The 27,931-nt window shown below is 43.1% G+C and overlaps 1 protein-coding gene across 2 annotated transcripts in view; it reads right to left on the bottom strand.

Moving 5' to 3' along the window:
• The window catches only part of LOC139538304 (melanophilin-like), a 139,809-nt gene extending 114,299 nt beyond the window's left edge, over nt 1-25,510 (bottom strand). For both annotated transcript variants that reach the window (XM_071340171.1, XM_071340172.1), the window contains exons 1-2: nt 25,428-25,510; nt 10,267-10,438 (exon numbers count right to left, since the gene is read on the bottom strand). In XM_071340171.1, the coding sequence (XP_071196272.1) occupies nt 10,267-10,394 (128 nt within the window). In that variant the 5' untranslated portion in view covers nt 10,395-10,438; nt 25,428-25,510. The remainder of the gene's footprint in view (nt 1-10,266; nt 10,439-25,427) is intronic.
• Between the last annotated feature and the right edge of the window lie 2,421 nt (nt 25,511-27,931).

Here is a 27,931-nt window from a genome sequence, read left to right as displayed (position 1 = left end):
GCTGAAAAGATGAGCTCCTACAAATATTGAAATTTAAATGTTTTTTTAGAGTAAAGTACATCAAAAAAAATCAAAAGAAAACTGCAAACTGAATAGGAGACCAAACAAGCAGCAAACAAAGAAGAAAGGCTTTTGAAAAGTAACAATTTTTCATAAAATTATACCGTTTTCTTAGCTAGCTAAGTTGTTTACCTGTTGCTAGGCAGTTGCTAGGGACATTCCTGGAAGAAGCTACCTAGCTAACAAGGAGTGTCTAGTTGGTAGAAGAGAAGAAGGGACAAAGAAGGGACAAAGTGGGACAAAATAAGGACAGAAGAAAAGGGAAAGGGGACATTAAGGTGAAGCAGTCCTCTAAAGACACAAAAGACAATAATACAAGAAACAACACTTCTATTGCCTCTCCCTCTACGATACGCACTTCCGGGTTGGAGCGAGTAGTTGCATTCCGCATTGCTCCACAGGTAGTATTACATTTCATTTCATTACAGTACAACAGTTTGATTTGTTTGATCTTAGCTGGCTACATAGCCGTCTTTGTATCCAAGATAATTGTGTAGTCTAGAGTAATTGTCGAGGTTACCTAGCCAGTTAGAGGTTACCTAGCCAGTTACACTTTCAAACAAAGTCAACAACGCAGCCACTGCTAGCTAGCCTATTTCACCAGCCAGCAGTACTATATCATTTTAGTCAATAAGATTTTTTGCAACGTAAGCTTAACTTTCTGAACATTCGAGACGTGTAGTCCACTTGTCATTCCAATCTCCTTTGCATTAGCGTAGCCTCTTCTGTAGCCTGTCAACTATGTGTCTGTCTATCCCTGTTCTCTCCTCTCTGCACAGACCATACAAACGCTTCACACCGCGTGGCCGCTGCTACTCTAACCTGGTGGTCCCAGCGCGCACGACCCACGTGGAGTTCCAGGTCTCAGGCAGCCTCTGGAACTGCCGATCTGCGGCCAACAAGGCAGAGTTCATCTCAGCCTATGCTTCCCTCCAGTCCCTCGACTTCTTGGCACTGACGGAAACATGGATTACCACTGATAACACTGCTACTCCTACTGCTCTCTCCTCGTCTGCCCACGTGTTCTCGCACACCCCGAGAGCTTCTGGTCAGCGGGGTGGTGGCACTGGGATCCTCATCTCTCCCAAGTGGACATTCTCTCTTTCTCCCCTGACTCATCTGTCTATCGCCTCCTTTGAATTCCATGCTGTCACAGTTACCAGCCCTTTCAAGCTTAACATCCTTATCATTTATCGCCCTCCAGGTTCCCTTGGAGAGTTCATCAATGAGCTTGACGCCCTGATAAGTTCCTTTCCTGAGGATGGCTCACCTCTCACAGTTCTGGGTGACTTTAACCTCCCCACGTCTACCTTTGACTCATTCCTCTCTGCCTCCTTCTTTCCACTCCTCTCCTCTTTTGACCTCACCCTCTCACCTTCCCCCCCTACTCACAAGGCAGGCAATACGCTTGACCTCATCTTTACTAGATGCTGTTCTTCCACTAATCTCATTGCAACTCCCCTCCAAGTCTCCGACCACTACCTTGTATCCTTTTCCCTCTCGCTCTCATCCAACACTTCCCACACTGCCCCTACTCGGATGGTATCGCGCCGTCCCAACCTTCGCTCTCTCTCCCCCGCTACTCTCTCCTCTTCCATCCTATCATCTCTTCCCTCTGCTCAAACCTTCTCCAACCTATCTCCTGATTCTGCCTCCTCAACCCTCCTCTCCTCCCTTTCTGCATCCTTTGACTCTCTATGTCCCCTATCCTCCAGGCCGGCTCGGTCCTCCCCTCCTGCTCCGTGGCTCGACGACTCATTGCGAGCTCACAGAACAGGGCTCCGGGCAGCCGAGCGGAAATGGAGGAAAACTCGCCTCCCTGCGGACCTGGCATCCTTTCACTCCCTCCTCTCTACATTCTCCTCTTCTGTCTCTGCTGCTAAAGCCAATTTCTACCACTCTAAATTCCAAGCATCTGCCTCTAACCCTAGGAAGCTCTTTGCCACCTTCTCCTCCCTCCTGAATCCTCCTCCCCCTCCTCCCCCCTCCTCCCTCTCTGCTGATGACTTCGTCAACCATTTTGAAAAGAAGGTCGACGACATCCGATCCTCGTTTGCTAAGTCAAACGACACCGCTGGTTCTGCTCACACTGCCCTACCCTGTGCTTTGACCTCTTTCTCCCCTCTCTCTCCAGATGAAATCTCGCGTCTTGTGACGGCCGGCCGCCCAACAACCTGCCCGCTTGACCCTATCCCCTCCTCTCTTCTCCAGACCATTTCCGGAGACCTTCTCCCTTACCTCACCTCGCTCATCAACTCATCCTTGACCGCTGGCTACGTCCCTTCCGTCTTCAAGAGAGCGAGAGTTGCACCCCTTCTGAAAAAACCTACACTCGATCCCTCCGATGTCAACAACTACAGACCAGTATCCTTTCTTTCTTTTCTCTCCAAAACTCTTGAACGTGCCGTCCTTGGCCAGCTCTCCTGCTATCTCTCTCAGAATGACCTTCTTGATCCAAATCAGTCAGGTTTCAAGACTAGTCATTCAACTGAGACTGCTCTTCTCTGTGTCACGGAGGCGCTCCGCACTGCTAAAGCTAACTCTCTCTCCTCTGCTCTCATCCTTCTAGACCTATCGGCTGCCTTTGATACTGTGAACCATCAGATCCTCCTCTCCACCCTCTCCGAGCTGGGCATCTCCGGCGCGGCCCACGCTTGGATTGCGTCCTACCTGACAGGTCGCTCCTACCAGGTGGCGTGGCGAGAATCTGTCTCCGCACCACGTGCTTTCACCACTGGTGTCCCCCAGGGCTCTGTTCTAGGCCCTCTCCTATTCTCGCTATACACCAAGTCACTTGGCTCTGTCATATCCTCACATGGTCTCTCCTATCATTGCTATGCAGACGACACACAATTAATCTTCTCCTTTCCCCCCTCTGATAACCAGGTGGTGAATCGCATCTCTGCATGTCTGGCAGACATATCAGTGTGGATGACGGATCACCACCTCAAGCTGAACCTCGGCAAGACGGAGCTGCTCTTCCTCCCGGGGAAGGACTGCCCGTTCCATGATCTCGCCATCACGGTTGACAACTCCATTGTGTCCTCCTCCCAGAGTGCTAAGAACCTTGGCGTGATCCTGGACAACACCCTGTCGTTCTCAACTAACATCAAGGCGGTGACCCGTTCCTGTAGGTTCATGCTCTACAACATTCGCAGAGTACGACCCTGCCTCACGCAGGAAGCGGCGCAGGTCCTAATCCAGGCACTTGTCATCTCCCGTCTGGATTACTGCAACTCGCTGTTGGCTGGGCTCCCTGCCTGTGCCATTAAACCCCTACAACTCATCCAGAACGCCGCAGCCCGTCTGGTGTTCAACTTTCCCAAGTTCTCTCACGTCACCCCGCTCCTCCGCTCTCTCCACTGGCTTCCAGTTGAAGCTCGCATCCGCTACAAGACCATGGTGCTTGCCTACGGAGCTGTGAGGGGAACGGCACCTCCGTACCTTCAGGCTCTGATCAGGCCCTACACCCAAACAAGGGCACTGCGTTCATCCACCTCTGGCCTGCTCGCCTCCCTACCTCTGAGGAAGTACAGTTCCCGCTCAGCCCAGTCAAAACTGTTCGCTGCTCTGGCACCCCAATGGTGGAACAAACTCCCTCACGACGCCAGGTCAGCGGAGTCAATCACCACCTTCCGGAGACACCTGAAACCCCACCTCTTTAAGGAATACCTAGGATAGGATAAAGTAATCCTTCTAACCCCCCCCCCCCTTAAAAGAGTTAGATGCACTATTGTAAAGTGGTTGTTCCACTGGATATCATAAGGTGAATGCACCAATTTGTAAGTCGCTCTGGATAAGAGCGTCTGCTAAATGACTTAAATGTAAATGTAAGTATGGGGATGAGGTAGATTGGATGGGCTATTTACAGATGATCTATGTACAGGTGCAGTGATCTGTGAGCCAGCTGACAGCTGGTGCTTAAATCTAGTGATGGAGTGAAGAGTCTCCAGCTTCAGTGATTTTTGCAGTTTGTTCCAGTCATTGGCAGCAGAGAACTGGAAGGAGAGGCGGCCAAAGGAAGAATTGGCTTTGGGGGTGGGTGCTGCAATGGTGACCAGTGAGCTGAGATAAGGCAGGGCTTTACCTAGTAAAGACTTGTAGAGCCAGTGAGTTTGGCGACGAGTATGAAGCGAGGGCCAGCCAACGAGAGCATACAGGTCACAGTGGTGGGTAGCATATGGGGCTTTGGTGACAAAACGGATGGCACTGTGATAGATTGCATCCAATTTATTGAGTAGAGTGTTGGAGGCTATTTTGTAAACGACATCGACAAAGCCGAGGATCGGTAGGATGGTCTTGTTTTACGAGGGTATGTTTGGCAGCATGAGTGAAGGATGCTTTATTGTGGAATAGGAAGCCGATTCTAGATTTCATTTTGGATTGGAGATGTTTAATGTGAGTCTGGAAGGAGAGTTTAGTTTAACCAGACACCTAGGTATTTGTAGTTGTCCACATATTCTAAGTCAGAACCATCCAGAGTAGTGATGCTGGACAGGCGGGCAGGTGAGGGCAGTGATCGGTTGAAGAGCATGCATTTAGTTTTACTTGCATTTAAGACCAGTTGGAGGCCACGGAAGGAGAGTTGTATGGCATTGAAGCTCGTCTGGAGGTTAGTTAACACAGTGTCCAAAAAAGGGCCAGAGATATACAGAATTTTTATTTTATTTTAATTTTTATTTCACCTTTATTTAACCAGGTAGGCTAGTTGAGAACAAGTTCTCATTTGCAACTGCGACCTGGCCAAGATAAAGCATAGCAGTGTGAACAGACAACACAGAGTTACACATGGAGTAAACAATAAACAAGTCAATAACATGGTAGAAAAAAAAGAGAATCTATATACAATGTGTGCAAAAGGCATGAGGTAGGCAATAAATCGAATAATTACAATTTAGCAGATTAACACTGGAGTGATAAATCATCAGATGATCATGTGCAAGAAGAGATACTGGTGTGCAAAAGAGCAGAAAAGTAAATAAATAAAAGCAGTCTGGGGGGTGAGGTAGGTAAATTGGGTGGGTAGTTTACAGATGGACTATGTACAGCTGCAGCGATCGGTTAGCTGCTCGGATAGCAGATTTTTAAAGTTGTTGAGGGAGATAAAAGTCTCCAACTTCAGAGATTTTTGCAATTCGTTCCAGTCGCAGGCAGCAGAGAACTGGAAGGAAAGAATGGTGTCGTCTGTGTAGAGGTGGATCAAAGAAACACCAGCAGCAAGAGCGACATCATTGATGTATACAGAGAAGAGAGTCGGCCCGAGAATTGAACCCTGTGGCACCCCCATAGAGACTGCCAGAGGTCCGGACAACAGGCCCTACGATTTGACACACTGAACTCTATCAAATAAGTAGTTGGTGAACCAGGCGAGGCAATCATTTGAGAAACCAAGGCTGTTGAGTCTGCCAATAAGAATGTTGTGATTGACAGAGTTGAAAGCCTTAGTCAGGTCGATGAATACAGCTGCACAGTAATGTCTCTTATCGATGGCGGTTATGATATCGTTTAGGACCTTGAGCGTGGCTGAGGTGCACCCATGACCAGCTCTGAAACCAGATTGCATAGCGGAGAAGGTACGGTGAGATTCGGAATGGTCGGTAATCTGTTTGTTAACTTTGCTTTCGACGACCTTAGAAAGGCAGGGTAGAATAGATATAAATACTTTTGTTTCTGTTTCCTCCAGCATCTTCACAAGGTCCTTTGCTGTTGTTCTGGGATTGATTTGCACTTTTCGCACCAAAGTACGTTCATCTCTAGGAGACAGAATGCGTCTCCTTCCTGAGCAGTACGACAGCTCCGTGGTCCCATGGTGTTTATAATTGCGTACTATTGTTTGTACAGATGAACGTGGTACCTTCAGGCGTTTGGAAAGTGATCCCAAGGATGGACCAGACTTTTGGGGATCTACATTTTTTTTCTTAGGTCTTGGCTGATTTATTTTAGATTTTCCCATGATGTCAAGCAAAGAGGCATTGAGTTTGAAGGTAGGCCTTGAAATACATCCACATGTACACCTCCAATTGACTCAAATTATGTCAATTAACCTATCAGAAGCTTTTAAAGCCATGACGTCTTTTTCTGGAATTTTCCAAGCTGTTTAAAGGCACAGTCAACTTAGTGTATTGTAAACTTCTCACCCACTGGAATTGTGATACAGTGAAATAATCTCTCTGTAAACAATTGTTGGAAAAATGACTTGTGTCATGCACAAAGTAGATGTCCTAACCGACTTGCCAAAACTATAGTTTGTTAACAAGAAATTTGTGGAGTGGTTGAAAAACGAGTTTTAATGACTCCAACCTAAGTGTATGTAAACTTCCGACTTCAACTATACTTAGCTAGCAAATGCGGCTAGCTAGTTTAACCTACTGAAACACCCTGCTCAAACAGAGGGATGCTATGTTAGCTAGCTGGCTAGGACTTTCCAACACAACACTGGAACACTTCCATGTCAACGTAACTTTAAGCTTTTGGTATTACTCATTTATTGCCACTGGGGCTCGCCGGTGTAACTGCTTACTGACTGTACACTAACATTACTGCATGATTGTAGCAGGTTTACCGACGTGTTAGTTCTATTAGCTATGCTGACTATGACATTGTAGGCTGTCTGTAGAGGTTTGGCTTGGAAAGGTTCTCTCGCCTGGTCACATACAGCTGATATGTTGTGCACTGAAGTCCACAAGCGAAGGGAAAAGAAGGAATACAATGTGGCTGTTATGAAAGGGAACTCTCTTTACGCGTGATCAGGGGTGTATTCATTCCCGATCCTGTTGAAAAACATTTCTTAAACGGAAGCAAACGGAACAAAACAGGGAGAAAAATACCTGAATTTGTCCAATAGAAACTCTTGTTTGCAACTGTTGGACTAATAATTACATTATTGTTTGTGTAAACTGTGTTGTTGGCTACCTCCAATGACGAGAGAGCATGGATATGTATGGATATATCCAAATAAATGTCACTAGAAAACAGCTAAAACAAATGCAAATGCAGCTACTGTTGTTATTCTGTCTGCACTGTTTGATGTGACTGTAAGTTAGCCGTAGTTGGCTAGCTAGCAAGCAAGGGACAAGAACGTTTCCAGCCAGTATGGCAATGGAACATTTAGAAAGCACATCAAATTTGTCTCTCGACCTATGTTCACCTGCGTTGTATACTTTCATTCATAGGCTAGATTGTAGCAACCTAATGATGGGTATAGGGGAAATTTGAGTATCATGTAGTAGCCTAAACCTATTGCTGTTACATTAAACTGGGTGAATGGAATATGAATGAGAGTCATCCAATATGCTGTAATAGAAATAAGGCCATGCTCATTTTAAACGGCACTGAACTCCACTTATCCTGAATGAAATGACTGAGCCATAAGTTAAGGATCAATGAAATCAGATTCCCTCCCTCTTGCAAAGATTGCATCATCATCCCCTTCATTTGAGGAAGACGACTGATTGAATATTTTTATTAATAAATTAAAAAAGGGTGTTAAATGTTTTAGTATTAAAATATATCCCATTACACATTTTAGTAATGACAATGTATTTTAAACTTCATGCACAGTAACACTTTTTGTACGACTTAATAAAATAATTGTATCGATGTGCTTGTGGATTGATAAGTACACAAGTTGAGAAGTAATAACATAAGGACAGCACTTCTAAAAGCCTATTTCACACCATAGCCTGCTGAATTTGCAATATAACTTTTATTTTCATTTTGATTTCGGCACAAATGAATATGTGACACTGATTCGCCCTTGGATTAATGTTTCAACATTGTCTCAATGAAGAGTTTGGCGTTCGACTAGCAATGTGCAACATGCACAGCGCAGTTACAAACCTGCTAGTGTCAGAGGCAGGCGGATGAGCAATATCCACTGTCGTAGTATGGATGAAGCCGGAGCTGGAATGTGAAGCTAACTGAAGCTGGTTAGCGTTAGAAAACCCTGAGTAGATATAGCTTGCTTTGTAGGATACCTTTCTGGTGTGATCAGACATAGCACGTTGTCTACAATTATATTAGGCTACTAAGTGATAGTGATCCACGGATCATCCAGGATTGATTGCTGATCAACTGGAGTCATGTAGGAATCCAACATGGTATATACTCCATCAGAGGCCTAGATGTGATGTCAAAAAGTGTAAATCCAAGTGGTTAGTTTAGGATCTGCATACTGCATATTGGTAGAGGTAAAGAAACAAAGGTAAGGTATTAAGCAAAATCTAAGGTAGGTCAATACCGTTGCATAAACCCCATAAATCCGTCTTGCATGGCGTTTGAACACATCATTAGCACTGTGCATCCCTTTGAGTAACACATTCATGCAATTAGTAGTTCATTAGATTCAAAACGACTGACTAACCGATTATTCAACAATAGATCCTATCCTTCACCATTACGAGGATCAAAACAAATCTGACCCTGGACCAGCGGTTACATGGAACTTTGTCCAATTCTGCATATTGGATGAGCAAGATTTAGACTTGACCCAGCAGAACTAATCCACGACACAGCCAGGGAAGGTCCCATTATCCCCATCCCACCATGCTTATCTCTCCCTACCATCAGAGGCGCTCCAGAGAGTCATGTGATGGCCGGGCTAGGCCGAGCAGTGCCTCCCGGAGTCTGGACATAGTCCACATCGTCTGCTGACTCCTGCATGGCACAGATAGTCCTGAGACTCATTACCTAGAAAACCACACAGCGTGAGAAGGGAGAGTCAATGCTCTTCATAACATTGCTAGCTCTGACCTGACTCGTATGAGAATCAATGCATCTTACCACAAGTAAAAAAAATAAAAAAAATTGATTGGCTTTTTATGATATAGGAGGGTATTTTTGTAAAATGTTCTAAGGTGTTTGACATATTTTGTTTAATTAACGCCAAACCATACAAGTGAGGTGAACCTTCAAGTGGAACAAATGTGAGTGTCAAACCACAATTGGATCATGCAACCTTGTCTTTATGGAATAATATCATCAGCTGACTAGTAGACTCCATCTCTACCAGAGAAAAACACACTGGGACATCAGGAATGTGTCAATTATCTGGCATTACACAGCTGGGCTACAGAACAGGTCATGTGATCTGTGGCTCACTACCAGGCATCCCAGTAGAGCTTAGATATATAAAGGCCCTCTATCAGTGTTTACTATCATGCCTACCCACTGGGTACAAACAGGTTGAAAGGACATTGCTTCAACGTCTTGTGAACATTGTAGGATTATCATTGTATCAACATGGAAATCAAACTGGATTTGAAAAATTCTATTTTGGTCTTGCCTGAAATCAAAGGCCATCACAGGCGTCAAGGTTTGAGTTAATTTCACGTTAGTCTAAGATGCTTGGTTGACATCATCAGAGGGAGTTAAGGGAACAACAAGTATGTACAGTATGTACTGTATAATGCATTTGACTCTGATGTGAACCTTGAGGTCACTCCTAATCCCAGTCTACAGAAAACTGCAATTAAAATGAGACGGATTAACACGTCTCCTGGAGAAAGAGCCGTCTGAACCAACAAAATATCCCGATCTGCACTAATCTACACTATTAATTTACGTGGTCACACAGTGTGAATTCAATGGTGGATATACTAAAAAGTAGCCTTTGTCAGCTGGACCCAACTCTGCTATTCTCTGGGTAGAAAGAATGATTCCCTCAACAAAGTGGAGTGATAATGCCTATTCCAATTTTATGTCATGTCTATAGACTCCGATATATGGTCAAATGTATCAAAAATAATGACATGAAATGAATAACTGATTGATCCTGCATGGTAAGTGATCTTTAAAGTTGCTGTTCCAAATTACAGAGCAGTAAACCTCTGACATTTCAACATATCCAGTAACTCAATTAGATTGTTACTAAGATATGCCATTGTTAATTCTTAGGCGAGATCAGTCACTGGTAGACAGAATAGTGATAAATAGCAAATATGATCCAATATTCATAATATTTGCATACTACTTCAATATAACATACTGAAATCAAACCAATAATTTGGCAACAAAAAAACAACAAACTTCTTAAATTGAAACATATAAGAGAGCCCCTGCCTTTAGTACGAGTCCAGCTCTTGGTAATGTTTGCTTTCATTTCAACAAAGTAGAGATGTGTTTTTTTTGTGAACCAACAAACTATGTTCAAATAAAAGGAAAAACAAAAGGATCAATAATATATCAAATGAAAAGGGGTTTGCCTACCCCAGTCTGTCCTCCTCTTTCTTCCTCAAGTCAAAGTCTCTCTGGACGACCTGAAACACGTGCTGGGCCTCCTCCTCTGTCAGTGTGGAGAGATCCAGCTTCTTTCCCACAGCGGTGGTAGGCATCATGGTCACCTTGGGCGCCCGGGGACCATTCACTGCTTTATATTGGACTGCAAAAAGTGGGAGAGAAAACCAGTTAGATTGCCACCATAGTGCAACAGAAAGACACAAGACAAATGTTTACTCAAAACCATTATAATACAAAACGACAGTGTCATCAAATATAGATAAAAACGACATGGAACAGCAACTCAACCAAGAAAAGCCAAATCCCCTAATAACTACTACATAAAACACTACAGTTGATGTTCCAAAGTCAATGTTTGATACAGCTGGATGGACTAGTAAAGCTATAGCAATTTTAGAAAGAAAATAATTGCAAGCTTTGCTTTGCTGCAATTCACTTCTTGTCATGAAAATATGTCTGTTTTTCTATTGCAACAAAAGTAATACAAAAGCTTGCAGACAGTGTAACTGACAAAACAACATGAGGGAGGTAGGGAATGCAGTACACTAAAATATTCTGGGTTGTTTGGTTGACTCAACTGCTGGTTTGCAGGCGTTGGGTCACTTAGTTGGGTTGTTTTCTTTAAAAATAGAATGGTTCCATTGTTGATACTGGGTTATTGAGATATGAACCAGCGTGTCAGATCAGAAGACTGGTCGTGTAGTTTAGTAGAGGTGTGGCTTTCAGATTATTCTTTTTACCCACCTGTGAGAGTAAATGTCATTCCTGTTCATCTGTTCTGTTGTATAGTTGTCACGTTAAGGTTGAACATTTTTGTTGTTCAATGAGGCTTACAGAAGTGTATGAGGTCCCTTAAAGCCTATGTAAATCCCATTGTTGGGATAGATACCACCATGTAATAAATTATCTTAAACTTCTAGAAGAATGTGTAAGAAGCTTAACATTAAGGACAAATTACATTTTCTATATGTAAAGTTAACATGATGAATGGGAATGACATTTGTGACCCGTTTCAGGAAACTAGGCGTATGTCGCAGGTAACTTCTTCACAGGAGAGCCGTTTGAACGTAAACTTTTTTTTACTTTTATCAAAATGTTTTTTTTGGCACAGGAGATGCATCCATCCATGATGTATACGTGTAATATAGTCTAGCTAGCTACATTTTCAGATATTACACATTTCAAATTGACAAAGTAGTGTAATTTCAAGTTTAGGTGTACTGTTAGCTAGCTAAAGTTAGCTGGCTGGCTCGCTAGCTAACATTACGTGTATGACCTTATTCTTTGTATCTTAAAGAAATTAGCTTGACTAAGCTAGCTAATATTGAACCTGGTTGGTTAGCTACTTGCAGATTCATGTAGGGTAGTTAACATCATGAGTTGGGATTATGGTTCATTGTTTACCTACCTAGCTACGTGTTTTAACAAAATTCTCTTGTCTGAGTGTGCCGGAGCGCAGAATTGTGCATCCATTGCGCGCTCTGAACTCTCTGAGAGTGAAATGCTCTGAATTTACTAACGGACAATCTGACAGCACAGTTGCAGTCACCAACGCTCTAGATAACATAACAGCCTAACCAGCTCTGCTAGGGCAAGTAATGTTCAGTGTGCTGTTCTCTCATTTGTATCTGGAAGTAACTAGCAAGTTAGCTTGGGTGCTTGACTGCTGTGTGTACAGAACGCCCGGATCAACCCTTAAAGAGATGCGTGGGGATGAAGTTTAAGAAATGCTGAATGGGTGTGGGTAGACAAAGAAGGGCTCTCCAGTAGTAGTACCAAAACATTCAAAGACAATTTTCTCAAAAGTGAGTTTACAAGTTTATCAACTTTCAAAGCAAAATTACTTTCCCATTGTTCCTCAACTGTAGTGTAAGATATAACATTCTGTAGCTCTGAGTAGGGTTGCAAAGGGTCAGAAACTGTCTGACTGAATTTTTCCAGAAATTTTCCATGGGTAGTAAAGCCTGGGAATTTTTGGAATTTAGCTCAAATTCATCAAAAAAGTTAGCTTACAACAGTGAACCATTTTATGTGGGATACACATAAGGCAATTCTAGGTCTTGTGGCATATTTTGGTTAAACTATCCCCAATTCAATGGAATTGCAACCCTCTGCATGAACAGTGCATTCTTCCATCACATGTGCAGTGCACTTTTCCATCACATGTACAGCTGATTCTCAAGATCTTGCACACTAATGAGATGCTATTGAGCCCACACTACTACACTGTCTGAGCCAAGGACTACATGCTTTCTGGTAAGTTTTGATTACAATACTGGTTGGGGTGAATATATTTTATATGACATACATCATTTTTTGTTAAGTAATAAATAGTAGCCTATGGGGCGTCAGATTGCTTAGGGGTTAGAGTGTTGGACTAGCAACCGAAAGAAGAGTCTCTGAGCTGAGAAGGTAAAAAAAATGTTGTTCTGCCCCTGAATAAGGCAGTGAACCCACTGTTCCTAGGGTGTCATTGAAAATAAGAATTTGTTCTGAACTGACTTGCCAAGCTGCAACATCAAGAGCATCTTGACTGGTTGCATCACTGCCTGGTACGGCAATTGCTCGGCCTCTGACCGCAAGGCACAACAGAGGGTAGTGCGTACGGCCCAGTGCATCACTGGGGCTAAGCGGCCTGCCATCCAGGACCTCTACACCAGGTGGTGTCAGAGGAAGGCCCTAAAAATTGACAAAGACCCAGCCACCCCAGTCATAGACTCTTCTCTCTACTACCGCATGGCAAGCGGTACCGGAGTGCCAAGTCTAAGACAAAAAGGCTTCTCAACAGTTTTTACCCCCAAGCCATAAGACTCCTGAACAGGTAATCAAATGGCTACCCGGACTATTTGCATTGTGTGCCCCCAACCCCTCTTTTACGCTGCTGCTACTCTCCGTTTTTCATATACAGTGGGGAGAACAAGTATTTGATACACTGCCGATTTTGCAGGTTTTCCTACTTACAAAGCATGTAGAGGTCTGTAATTTTTATCATAGGTACACTTCAACTATGAGAGACGGAATCTAAAACAAAAATCCAGAAAATCACATTGTATGATTTTTAAGTAATTAATTTGCATTTTATTGCATGACATAAGTATTTGATACATCAGAAAAGCAGTACTTAATATTTGGTACAGAAACCTTTGTTTGCAATTACAGAGATCATACGTTTCCTGTAGTTCTTGACTAGGTTTGCACACACTGCAGCAGGGATTTTGGCCCACTCCTCCCTACAGATCTTCTCCAGATCCTTCAGGTTTCGGGGCTGTCGCTGGGCAATACGGACTTTCAGCTCCCTCCAAAAATGTTCTATTGGGTTCAGGTCTGGAGACTGGCTAGGCCACTCCAGGACCTTGAGATGCTTCTTACGGAGCCACTCCTTAGTTGCCATGGCTGTGTGCTTCGTGTCGTTGTCATGCTGGAAGACCCAGCCACGACCCATCTTCAATGCTCTTACTGAGGGAAGGAGGTTGTTGGCCAAGATCTCGCGATACATGGCCCCATCCATCCTCCCCTCAATACGGTGCAGTCGTCCTGTCCCCTTTGCAGAAAAGCATCCCCAAAGAATGATGTTTCCACCTCCATGCTTCACGGTTGGGATGGTGTTCTTGGGGTTGTACTCATCCTTCTTCTTCCTCCAAACACGGCGAGTGGAGTTAGACCAAAAAGCTCTATTTTTGTCTCATCAGACCACATGACCTTCTCCCATTCCTCCTCTGGATCATCCAGATGGTCATTGGCAAACTTCAGACAGGCCTGGACATGCACTGGCTTAAGCAGGGGGACCTTGCGTGCGCTGCAGGATTTTAATCCATGACGGCGTAGTGTGTTACTAATGGTTTTCTTTGAGACTGTGGTCCCAGCTCTCTTCTGGTCATTGACCAGGTCCTGCCGTGTAGTTCTGGGCTGATCCCTCACCTTCCTCATGATCATTGATGCCCCACGAGGTGAAATCTTGCATGGAGCCCCAGACCGAGGGTGATTGACCGTCATCTTGAACTTCTTCCATTTTCTAATAATTGCGCCAACAGTTGTTTCCTTCTCACCAAGCTGCTTGCCTATTGTCCTGTAGCCCATCCCAGCCTTGTGCAGGTCTACAATTTTATCCCTGATGTCCTTACACAGCTCTCTGGTCTTGGCCATTGTGGAGAGGTTGGAATCTGTTTGATTGAGTGTGTGGACAGGTGTCTTTCATACAGGTAACGAGTTCAAACAGGTGCAGTTAATACAGGTAATGAGTGGAGAACAGGAGGGCTTCTTAAAGAAAAACTAACAGGTCTGTGAGAGACGGAATTCTTACTGGTTGGTAGGTGATCAAATACTTATGTCATGCAATAAAATGCAAATTAATTATTTAAAAATCATACAATGTGATTTTCTGGATTTTTGTTTTAGATTCCGTCTCTCACAGTTGAAGTGTACCTATGATAAAAATTACAGACCTCTACATGCTTTGTAAGTAGGAAAACCTGCAAAATCGGCAGTGTATCAAATACTTGTTCTCCCCACTGTATGCACAGTCAATTTAACTATACATTCATGTATATATGTACATACTACCTCAATTGGCCCGACCAACCAGTGCTCCCGCACATTGGCTAACCGGGCTATCTGCATTGTGTCCCGCCACCCACCACCCGCCAACCCGTCTTTACGCTACTGCTACTCTCTGTTCATCATATATGCAGTCACTTTAACATGTACATACTACCTCAATCAGCCTGACTAACCGGTGTCTGTATGTAGCCTTGCTATTTTTATAGCCTCGCCACTGTTTTTCACTGTCTTTTTACTGTTGTTTTTATTTCTTTATTGTTCACCTAATACCTTTTTTGCTCTATTGGTTAGAGCCTTAAGTAAGCATTTTACTGTTACATTTTACCTGTTGTATTCTTCGCACGTGACAAATAAACTTTGATTTGAGTTAAATAAAGGTAAAATAAAAAAAAAATGAAAAAACAGCAAAGTGAGTTTAAATCATTTCTAACTTGTTAACAATTTATGCTGGTTAGTTTTTGCTACCATGTGGGTTTTAGCTTGCTCGAGCCTGCTAACTGAGGAGTGTTAATTCACCTGTTTCCATACATGTTTCCTTTTAAAACATTTATCTTACAAATTAGTTAATTAATCTAACTGCTTAACTATTTATCTGTACATGGAATTGTATTTGTTTATTTAAAATAGAAATGTTCTTGTATTTACAGGAAAATGCCACGGGCACTATCTGATGTGTGGAGACATTTCACTGCAGCTAATGTAGAAGAAAAAGCTGTGTACATTTGCAAATACTGTGCCAAATCATATGTGAAGAATGCAACAAATCTGCAGAATCAACTGGCCAAGTGCATAAAGTTCCATCAGCGCTCACAACAAGCAACCTCTGACAAAAGTCCCTCTACTTCTATTCGAGGTGAAAATGATGAATCAGACACCTTATCGATAGCAACTGTCTTGCTCGAGCTGTGTGTGCAACTGGTTCACCTCTGATGCTCACAGGCAATGTGTATTGGAAGAAATTTCTGAATGTTCTTTGCCCAGCATACACCCCTCCAACCAGACATGCTTTATCTACTCATTTGCTGGATCCAGAGTTCAAGTGAAGGTCAAGCAAATCATAGAGAAAGCAGACTGTATTGCAGTCATCTCTGATGGGTGGTCGAATGTTCGTGGGCAAGGAATAATTAACTACATCATCTCCACCCCTCAACCAGTATTCTACAAGAGCACAGACACGCACAGACACAAGGGACAACAGACACACCGGTCTCTACATTGCAGATGAGCTGAAGGCAGTCATCAATGACCTTGAACTACAGATTTGCACTGGTGATAGACAATGCTGCGAACATGAAGGTGGCTTGGTCCAATGTGGAGGAGTCCTACCCTCACATTACACCCATTGGCTGTGCTGCTCATGCATTGAATCTACTCCTCAAGGACATCATGGCACTGAAAACAATGGATACACACTACAAGAGAGCCAAGAAAATGGTTAGGTATGTGAAGGGTCATCAAGTTATAGCAGCAATCTACCTCACCAAGCAAAGTGAGAAGAATAAGAGCACCACATGGAAGCTGTCCAGCAACATCCATTAGGGTGATATTGTCATCATGTTTGACAGTTTTCTGGAGGGGAAGGAGTCTCCAAGAAATGGCCATATCACAGTTTGCCGATATGGACAGCCCCATCCTCTTGGATGATGTATTTTGGGAGAGTGGTAAGCAGCCTGAAACCAGCCTGTAGCCATTGCACGGATCGAGGGAGACAATGCCATCCTGTCTGATGTTCAGACTCTGCTTGCAGATGTATGAGAAGAAATCTGTACTGCCCTGCCCACTTCACTGTTGCTCCAAGCAGAGGAAACTGCAGTTCTGAAATACATCAAAAAGCTTTAAGACTTCTGCCTAAAGCCCATACATGTTGGACCCCAAGTATTCTGGCAAAAGCATCCTCTCTGGTGCAGAGATCAACAAGGCCTATGGTGTCATCACAATCATGTCACATCCCCTTTGCCTAGAGCAGTAGCAATGGCTACTGATATAGGTTTCAGGCTGCTTACCACTCTCCCAAAATACATCATCCAAGAGGAGCCTCTTGATGGGGCTGTCCATATCGGCAAACTGTGATATGGCCATTTCTTGGAGAGACTCCTTCCCCTCCAGAAAACTGCGGACTCTCCTTCACTGCAGCCGACGTGAGTAAAACATTTAAACGTGTTAACCCTCGCAAGGCTTCAGGCCCAGACGGCATCCCCAGCCGCGTCCTCAGAGCATGCGCAGATCAGCTGGCTTGTGTGTTTACGGACATATTCAATCAATCCTTATCCCAGTCTGCTGTTCCCACATGCTTCAAGAGGGCCACCATTGTTCCTGTACCCAAGAAAGCTAAGGTAACTGAGCTAAACGACTACCGCCCCGTAGCACTCACTTCCGTCATCATGAAGTGCTTTGAGAGACTAATCAAGGACCATATCACCTCCACCCTACCTGACACCCTAGACCCACTCCAATTTGCTTACTGCCCCAATAGATCCACAGACGACGCAATCGCAACCACACACTGTGCACACTGCCCTAACCCATCTGGACAAGAGGAATACCTATGTGAGAATGCTGTTCATCGACTACAGCTCAGCATTTAACACCATAGTACCCTCCAAACTAGTCATCAAGCTCGAGACCCTGGGTCTCGACCCCGCCCTGTGCAACTGGGTACTGGACTTCCTGACGGGCCGCCCCCAGGTGGTGAGGGTAGGTAACAACATCTCCACCCCGCTGATCCTCAACACTGGGGCCACACAAGGGTGCGTTCTGAGCCCTCTCCTGTACTCCCTGTTCCCTCACGACTGCGTGGCCATGCACGCCTCCAACTCAATCATCAAGTTTGCGGACGACACTACAGTGGTAGGCTTGATTACCAACAACGACGAGACGGCCTACAGAGAGGAGGTGAGGGCCCTCAGAGTGTGGTGTCAGGAAAATAACCTCACACTCAACGTCAACAAAACAAAGGAGATGATTGTGAACTTCAGGAAACAGCAGAGGGAGCACCCCCCTATCCACATCGACGGGACAGTAGTGGAGAAGGTAGTAAGTTTTAAGTTCCTCGGCGTACACATCACAGACAAACTGAATTGGTTCACCCACACAGACAGCGTTGTGAAGAAGGCGCAGCAGCGCCTCTTCAACCTCAGGAGGCTGAAGAAATTCGGCTTGTCACCAAAAGCACTCACAAACTTCTACAGATGCACAATCGAGAGCATCCTGTCGGGCTGTATCAACCGTAAGGCTCTCCAGAGGGTCGTGAGGTCTGCACAACGCATCACTGGGGGCAAACTACCTGCCCTCCAGGACACCTACACCACCCGATGTCACAGGAAGGCCATAAAGATCATCAAGGACAACAACCACCCGAGCCACTGCCTGTTCACCCCGCTATCATCCAGAAGGCGAGGTCAGTACAGGTGCATCAAAGCAGGGACCGAGAGACTGAAAAACAGCTTCTATCTCAAGGCCATCAGACTGTTAAACAGCCACCACTAACATCGAGTGGCTGCTGCCAACATACTGACTCAACTCCAGCTCACTTTAATAATGGAATTGATGGAAATGAATCAAAAATGTATCACTAGCCGCTTTAAACAATGCCACTTAATATAATGTATATCTATATACTGTACTCTATATCATCTACTGCATCTTGCCATCTTTATGTAATACATGTATCACTAGCCACTTTAAACTATGCACTTTTATGTTTACATACCCTACATTACTCATCTCATATGTATATACTGTACTCGATACCATCTACTGCATCTTGCCTATGCCGTTCTGTACCATCACTCATTCATATTTCTTTATGTACATATTCTTTATCCCTTTACACTTGTGTGTATAAGGTAGTAGTTGTGGAATTGTTAGGTTAGATTACTCGTTGGTTATTACTTGCATTGTCGGAACTAGAAGCACAAGCATTTCGCTACCCTCGCATTAACATCTGCTAACCATGCGTATGTGACAAATAAAATGTGATTTGATTTGATTAGATGAGGGCAAGGTTATTGGCAGTCTGGCGAAGTCCATTTCCAAGCAAGGGCTTTGGGATGGAGATGCAACATGGCAGTCGTGCCAATATATCTCATCAGCTACTTGGTGGAAGCGACTTTGTGGATCTGAGGCTCTTTCCCCTGTTGCCTCCATCATCCTCCAAATCCCACCAACATCAGCCGCCTCAGAGCGCAACTGGTCCATGTTTGGGAACACACACACCAAAGCACGCAACAGGCTGACCAATACCAGGGTTGAAAAATTGGTGGCCATCCGGGCAAATTTGAGGCTTTTTGAGCCTGACAACGAGCCATCCTCAACAAGGTTGGAAAGTGACAGTGAAGATTAGGCCTCAGAGTCTGATGTTCAAGAGGCTGACATTGAGGAGGTCCATGGAGAAGACATGGAAGCCTGAGAGGAAGACAACCAAAGCATTAGTTTCTAGACTATCATTTTACAGATGTATGTTGAAAACGTTTTTGGGAGATCCGATGGATCATTGGGGATCATTCAATATTCCCTTTTGTTTTTCAGTGAAATCATCCCATTTGAAAAGTCAACTCATTTAATTAAAGTTCAATTCGTAACTAAATCGTTTTTTAAATTTCTATTGAAAGGATTTAATCATTTGCAATTCTGTCTCCATATGATATGGTAAATATATCCAATGCAAAAAACATCTACATTTAAATGGTATTAATATTAATTTGCATATATTTCTGTTAATTCCCATATATTCCCATTAATTCCCATATATTCTCGTTAAATCCCACGGAAAGTTCCACCTCTGAATATTCCCCAAAATGTCCAACCCTAGCTCTGAGTGTCTACATTTATCCAATGTAAAAAACACAATTTCAAATTTTGCTACATAAGGCCAATTTGAGCCGGTCGGTCACATTTACTCTCATGGGTGGCCAATTAGATCTATCTGAAAGCCACAACCCTAATAAGACACTTCTCCTGAAAATAACCTAAGGATTACATTCAAAAAGACATAGCTGCTAGGTCAACCAGGCATGAAAGTAAAAAATACCCAACTGATGGTTAAATGAACCTGTGTTTGAGTAATTCCAACAACCCAACATGTTGGGTTATTCATACAATATTTACCCAGCGCTGGGTTACCAACCGAAATTGGGTGGAGGACTTGGGGGCTCTTTAATTTTTGTCCACTTTGCCTCTATTTTACCTGAACCAGTTCCTTGGACTGACTAAATGTAAAACAGCCAACGTAAACAAGGTACATAAAATACATATTTTCAGGGGAACCTGTCACAATCTAGAATACTGCAACATTAGGCCTACCCATTCTATATTTCCCTTTTCCTCATCATTTGGTGAGGGTTAGATAACCCAACCCGAAATGTATACATTTGAAACGCTTTGAATGCAATCATATTTATGGTATTGATATTGTGTTGCAATGTTATTCAAACCCATTTGTGAATGACAAATGAAATGTATTCATCTTGAGTCTAATGTTCAGTAGGGAGGTGGTAGTAGTTTTTTTGTAATTGTCAAAAGCATAATCATTCAAGCAATCCAACACTTAGTTTAGAAGTCTTGCTAAATTGCTTTCTCCCAATCCAGTGCAGCCTCATGTATTTAAGTAATAATGCCCGGGAAGCCGGTGTCTAGAGGAAATATTGGCACGGCTGATGTTACATATTAAAATAATGAATGACATACAGTACCAGTCAAAAGTTTGGATACACCTACTCATTCAGGGGTCTTACTCCATTGTAGAATAATAGTGAAGACATCAAAACTATGAAATAACACATGGAATCATGTAGTAACCAAAAAAGTGATGTTATATTTTGGATTCTTCAAAGTAGCCACCCTTTGCCTTGATGACAGCTTTTGCATTCTCTCAAACTGCTTCATGAGGAATGCTTTTCCAACCGTCTTGAAGTAGTTCCCACATTTGCTGAGCACTTGTTGGCTGTTTTTCCTTCACTCTCTGGTCCAACTCATCTCAAACCATGTTAATTGGGTTGAGGTTGGGTGATTGTGGAGGCCAGGTCATCTGATGCAGCACACCATCACTCACCTTCTTGGTCAAATAGCCCTTACACAGCCTGGAGGTGTGTTTTGGGTCATTGTCCTGTTGAAAAACAAATGATAGTCCCACTAAGCCCAAACCAGATGGGATGGTGTACCGCTGCAGAGTGCTGTGGTAGCCATGCTGGTTAAGTGTGCCTTGAATTCTAAATAAATCACAGACAGTGTCACCAGCAAAGCACCCCCACACCATCACACCTCCTCCTCCATGCTTCAGTGGGAACCACACATCTGTTCACCTACTCTGCGTCTCACAAAAACATGGCGGTTGGAACCAAAAGTCTCAAATTTGGACTAATCAGATGCAAGGACAGATTCCCACCGATCTAATGTCCATTGCTCGAGTTTCTTGGCCCAAGCAAGTCACTTCTTCTTACTGGTGTCCTTTAGTAGTGGTATCTTTGCAGAAACTCGACCATGAAGGCCTGATTCACACAGTCTCCTCTGAAAAATGTATGTTGAGATGTGTTCGTTCTAAATGTTCCATTGCCATGATGGCTGGCAACGTTATTATCCCTTACTTGCTAGCTAGCCAACTTTGACTGACACAGTCATGTCAAACAGTGCAGCCATAATAACATCAAAGTAGCTGTGTTTGTTTAAGCTGTTTTCTAGTGATTTTCTGGGATACATCCATAACAATGAGCTATTGATGTGCGATTTCACCTGGCCTAGAACATTTGCTCTCTCGCCAGGCCACTGTTCAGAAGAGATAGCCAACTAAGTCGCTCTGGATAAGAGCGTCTGCTAAATGACTTAAATGTAAATGTAAATGTACACAGCTAACACAATCACTTCAAACTGAAGCTGGAATGACAGCAAACTAGCTGCATTTCGTGTTTTTCTATTGGCATTTCATTGTATATATCCATAAAAATGATGCTGATTCATGATTTCGATTGGCTGAGAAAAGCTGCCAGCTTGTCTGTCTCATCCCGACTCCTGACACGTCCATTACCATAGGACAGCTGGAGATCGAATTTCAATATTGAAACAATGTTGCAAATGTCGGATAGGCAGACAACAATGTTATTACAAATCTCCGCTGTTGAAACCCAAATGCTAGTCTAAAAGAAATGTCTACATGTTTTTTACAGGGTAGATCTAGTATATGAATTGCCTGGCTGAGCTGATGAGACAGTGGATTGCGCAGTCAGATGGAACAGAGCAAATAGGCATTTCAACATCATAGATTTAGCCAGTGGTAACTTGTGGAGTAAACACCAGCTGGAATGCGGTTTTAACCAATCAGCATCCAGGATTAGACACACCCGTTGTATAACCACACATATCCACTGTATCCCCATGCCAAATCAGTCATATAGTTGGCAGTATTGTTTAATTGCTACCATTTAAGGTGGTGATAAATCCCAACAGATTATGTAAAAAATCAGAGTTTAATAGCAGCGTTCTGGACTACAGCAGTGTAAGGCCTCCAAGGAATTGGGCAATTCATTTCATCTGAGGAGTGAACAGACAGTAGGCTAATACTATAATAAACTAGTTATTTATTTATAGGAAATGCAATGTGGCCATAAAAGTATTTTCTTGCAAGTTGTGACCTTTTTATTTTGTTAAAGGGATAGTTCACCTAATTTACAAAATTACATACAGTGTATTCACACCCCTTTACATTTTCCACACTTTGTTGTGTTATAGCCTGAATTTAAAATTTAGATTTTGTGTCACTGCTCTGCACACAATACCCCATAATGTCAAAGTGGAATTATGTTTCTAGAAATGTTACTACTTAATAAGAAATGAAAAGCTGAAATGGCTTGCGTCAATAAATATTCAACCCCTTTGTTATGGCAAGCCTAAATACGTTCAGGAGTACACATGTGCTTAACAAGTCACATAATACATTGCATGGACTGTGTGCAATAATGGTGTTTAACATGAATGACTGCCTCATTCCTGTACCCCACACATACAATTATCTGTAAGGTCCCTCATTTGAGCAGTGAATGTCAAGCAGTGAATTTCAAACACAGATTCAACCACAAAGACCCTGGAGGTTTTCCAATGCCTTGCAAAGAAGGGCACCTATTGGCATATGGGTAAAAAAAGAAGACTTTGAATATCACTTTGACCATGGTGAAGTAATTAATTACACTATGGATGGTGTATCAATAACCCAGTCACTACAAAGATACATGTGTCCTTCCTAACTCAGTTGCCGGGGAGGAAGGAAACCACTCAGGGATATCACAATGAGGCCAATGGTGACTTTAAAACAGTTACAGAGTTTAATGGATGTGATAGGAGAAAATTGAGGATGGATCAACAAAATTGTGGTTACTCCACAATACTAACCCAAATGACAGTGTGAAAAGAAGGAAGCCTGTATAAAATACAAATATTCCTGTTTGGAATAAGGCACTAAAGTAAAACTGCAAAGAAATTTGAATGCAAAGCATTGTGTTTGGGGCAAAACCAACACAACACGTCACTGAGTACCACTCTTCAAACATGGTGGTGGCTGGATCATGTTATGGGTATGCTTGTCATAGACAAGGTCTATGGATTTTTTTTATCTCCAATTTCCATCTTGTCTCCCGAACGGAATCGGAGGGCGAAGATCGAGTCATACGTCCTCCGAAACATGACCCACCAAACCGAGCATCTTAACACCCGCACACTTAACCCGTACGCCAGCCACACCAATGTGTCGGAGGAAACACCATTCAACTGATGACCTAGGTCAGCCTGCAGGCGCTCGGCCAGCTGCAAGAAGTCGCTAGAGAGCGATGAGCCAAGTAAAAGCCCCCCCGGCCAAACCCTTCCCTAACCCGGACGATTCTGGGCCATTTGTGCGCCACCCTATAGGACTCCCGATCACGGCCGGTTGCGACACAGCCTGGGATCAAACCCGGGTCTGTAGTGACACCTCTAGCAGTGTGATGCAGTGCCTTAAACCGCTGTGTCAATCAAGAGGCCCTAGTGAGTGTTTTTAAAAAATAAACGGCATAGAGCTAAGCACAGGCAAAATTGTAGCGGAAATCCTGCTTCAGTCTCCTTTCCAACAGACACTGGGAGACAAATTCACATTTCAGCAGGACAATAACCTAAAACACAAGGCCAAATCTACACTGGGGTTGCTTACTCCATGCCAAAGGTGATTCAAACATGTATTGACTCAGGGATGTGAACATTTATATAAACAATATATTTCTGTATTTCATTTTCAATATATTAGCAAAGATGTCTATCTTAAGATTTTTGCACATCATGTTCAAAACATCTATAAGTGTCTTTGTTGAGCTTCACAATCAATTTGAGACACTTTCGGATGATTTGGATATGATGCGCAAAAAATGCTATTATCTGTCACATGACATGAATGGGATTTGTGCCACAAATGCTAAAATGTTAGCATGTGGAAACGTGCCAGGGAAACGAAACCATAGCATGGATTGCTGTCATACTTTGTCGAAAGACTGCTTAAAGGGTAAGGAAACTAATGTAATTTTGTAATTTGGGTGAACTAGCAAGCTGGTCGCATTGGTGAACCCATGCTATTACTTAGCTATCCGCCTAGCACGGCATTTTTATTTTTATTTTTAGAAAAGATTGTAGAAGGTGGGTAAAATAAGTATTAAACGATATCACAACATGCTTCAGTCATATCATATATGTATCAATATTGGTGTCCAACACTAATCATAATCACACCTCATTCCCCTATATTTTTTAAATACTATTTTACTCCATGATTCTGTTTGTGGTGAAAGGTTCCTCTGTCTGCTGCGCCAGCACTATCATGTGACCTAGCGTTGGCACAACTCAGAACCATCACATCACTCTCCAGTGGAGCAGATTATAGCCAGTCTGTCTGGACTCCATGCAATTTAGTCTGTGCACATTTTCCCAGACCCAGGCATCACAATACATGTTTTGAGATAAGCTGAAAATGGGGCAACTTGCACTCATGCCCACAGACAGACAGACAGACAAGTCATTGTGTGAGGGGAAACAAGCATACTTTGTCACACCAATAATAATGGTTTCCACACTGGGCCGTGCAGCAGAATGTAACAGGTGTATAGGCTAAATTTGCTCAGTATTCACTATTTGCAAAAAGTATGAGTTTGCAAAACTTGAGGTGAACATATATTTGCATTTATGGGAAATTAGTCATTATAAACTATACTCAATCTCTTAAAATACTATTTGGCTAAATGCCGCATAAACCACGTTAATCAGTGAATTCATATTTATTGGCAAGAATGCACAGCTATCAAAAATAACAATGGTGCGGACAATTTTGAAAGTTACTCAAGAAAATAGTAAATCAATTTGTCAAATGATCGAGGTTGCACTTGCAAAAGGAATACTGAGACGACTCAAAACAGAGACCTTATCACGCCATCCCTCATGTTACATTTGGGAATGTAGAAGGCAAAAGGCATTAACCTATTTTACTTCAGGGCCATTACTATAGGCCTATACTTCTACAAAGCGGTAATGTAGCCTATTATTAGCACAGCAACCCTGTAAAATATTACACTTACCTTGACCTGCGCGCTAACTTCGTTCGTAGCCTTCCCTGTGGCACATTCCCTTGAGAGAACTTGACAGACCGACTGCATAAGGGGGCAAATCCAGAAATGGTAATCACATGTCTTGTTAACAAGAGAGAAGAAAGTCTCCGCCTCCCTGCACTAACTTCAAAAGGTCAGGCTCAATAATACTCACTAAATCCTTATGTGAATTTTTATGATGTTGATTGCTATTTGAGTTTGTCTCTATTGTCGACATAAGAGGTAGGCCCTATTAAGCCTTAATAAGCCTTAAATAAATATAAATGATTTGAAAAACTTTTCCTAAAAAGTTATTCATATTGATTCAGTTTAGACAATCGATTAGGAAGTATGGCCAATAATGTCAAAATATATTTGGGCCATGAGTATATTTTTAAAAAGTTGTATTTATCCTTTATGTAACCAAGGAAGTCACAATTGGGATTGACATCTCTTTTTCAAGTCCGAGTGTGAGTGAGTGTGTGGTATTAGTGATCGTGCTTCAAAACAATGTGTCAAAGTGTTGGGACTGTTTCCCTCAGTGGCATTTCAGGACATGACATATGACATATGGAGGCAAAGTATTTGGAGAGAGCAGGAGGACGTCCTGTTACTTTCTCTCAAATTAACTGAAGAAAAACACTCAATGCACAGCTGAAAGGCAAAACAATAGCTCTCTCAACAGATCCTCACTTTCCAGGTTATAATGACAGGTCTAGTGGAAATCTAGAACACTTGAACTTCAACATCTCACCGCTAGTATTTACGTGACTGCCTACTGTGGGGTGTTTCAAGGTGTAACTGGAAGACACTTCATCATTAAGGCTAACATGCTGACCACACCGCTCGAGTCACGTGCGCGAGCGTTGCAAAATAAATTTACATATAGATGTTATTCAATCATTGCACTCACACTGCTTGCGCGCGTCTGCATGGCCAGGCGCTAAAATAGAAATTGGTTCTATTTGTGACGCTCAACGCGGTGCAGGTCCGGCCTCCCCCGTCTCCTCACTGGTTTTTAGGAGCATATACCTACGTGGGTGATTGAAATATGAACTTAGGTCCACACTCCGGTCGGTTGTAGTAATGCTGTAAAGTTGGTTGCCAACCGCCATATGAAGTCCAAAGAAGAAAAAGAAGCCTGAAGGATGGAGGAGAGATGACGAAAAACTAATTTGGTTTACCGTTTTATCTGTGGATTAGTTGTCAGAGTAGAGGACCTTGTGCATTTCAGGTAAAATAACAACCCAATGTTTATATACCAGGACAAATTAGCTAGCAACAGCAAGCTAGTTACCTAAATTGCCATAAATGTTTAATGCTTTTTGACCTGAATAATTGTTTCAGTTTGTTTTGATATTTCAACCTGTGTGTCATGATCACTTCTGGTGTGGGTGAACAAAATCAACTTGCGCGCGATGGAGGACGTACGCATGTGAGGAGCATGTTAGGTGCACTAGCAAATGGTTAGGGCCTCTCTTCCACCCCTCTCCTATCTTACAAGCCCAGCCAGATGACTGAACTGACCACCTTCCCTTAAAAAGCTGTTACCTAAAGGCCCTCACCAACTATATGATTTTAGCTATCTCTAGGCAGAGTTCCTCTGTCCAGTGTCTGTGTTCTTTTGCCCGTCTTAATCTTTTCTTTTCATTGGCCAGTCTGAGATATGGCTTTTTCGTTGCAACTCTGCCTACAAGGCCAGCATCCCGGAGTCGCCTCTTCACTGTTGACGTTGAGACTGGTGTTTTGAGGGTACTATTTAATAAAGCTGCCAGTTGAGGACTTGTGAGGCATCTGTTTCTCAAACTAGACACTCTAATGTACTTGTCCTCTTGCTCAGTTGTGCACCGGGCCTCCCACTCCTCTTTCTATTCTGGTTAGAGACAGTTTGCGCTGTTCTGTGAAGGAAGTAGTACACAGCATTGTACGAGATCTTCAGATCCTTGGCAATTTCTCGCATGGAATAGCCTTCATTTCTCAGAACAAGAATAGCCTGACTTTCAGAAGAAAGTCTTTGTTTCTGGCAATTTTGAGCCTGTAATCTAACCCACAAGTGCTGATGCTCCAGATACTCAACTAGTCTAAAGGCCAGTTTTTAATTAGCACAACAGTTTTCAGCTGTGCTAACATAATTGCAAAAGGGTTTTCTAATGATCAATTAGCCTTGTAAAATTATAAACTTGGATTAGCTAACACAACGTGCCATTGGAACACAGGAGTGATGGTTGCTAATAATGATCGTTAGACAACTAGCGGGGTAGAGGCCGACACAAACCTCAACGTGCTGAAGAGCCAGTATCAAAGCAAAGGCTTCTTTCTCAATGGTTGATTAGTGTTTTTGGTAGGAGGCCAAGTTCTTCAAAAAGTACCCCACAGGGTGCTCAGTATCGCTGTTGTCCTGCTGTAGGATCACAGCACCTGCACCGGTGCCGAGACTAAAAGGGCCTTCGACTTCTCAAAAACCCCTTAACAGTCTGGGCTCCAACGGAAAGTGA

The sequence above is a fragment of the Salvelinus alpinus genome, chromosome 14 (genome assembly GCF_045679555.1).
Source record: "Salvelinus alpinus chromosome 14, SLU_Salpinus.1, whole genome shotgun sequence".
Taxonomy (NCBI): domain Eukaryota; kingdom Metazoa; phylum Chordata; class Actinopteri; order Salmoniformes; family Salmonidae; genus Salvelinus; species Salvelinus alpinus.
Note: the sequence above shows the minus strand (reverse complement) of the source record. Positions and strands in the feature narration are given on the sequence as shown.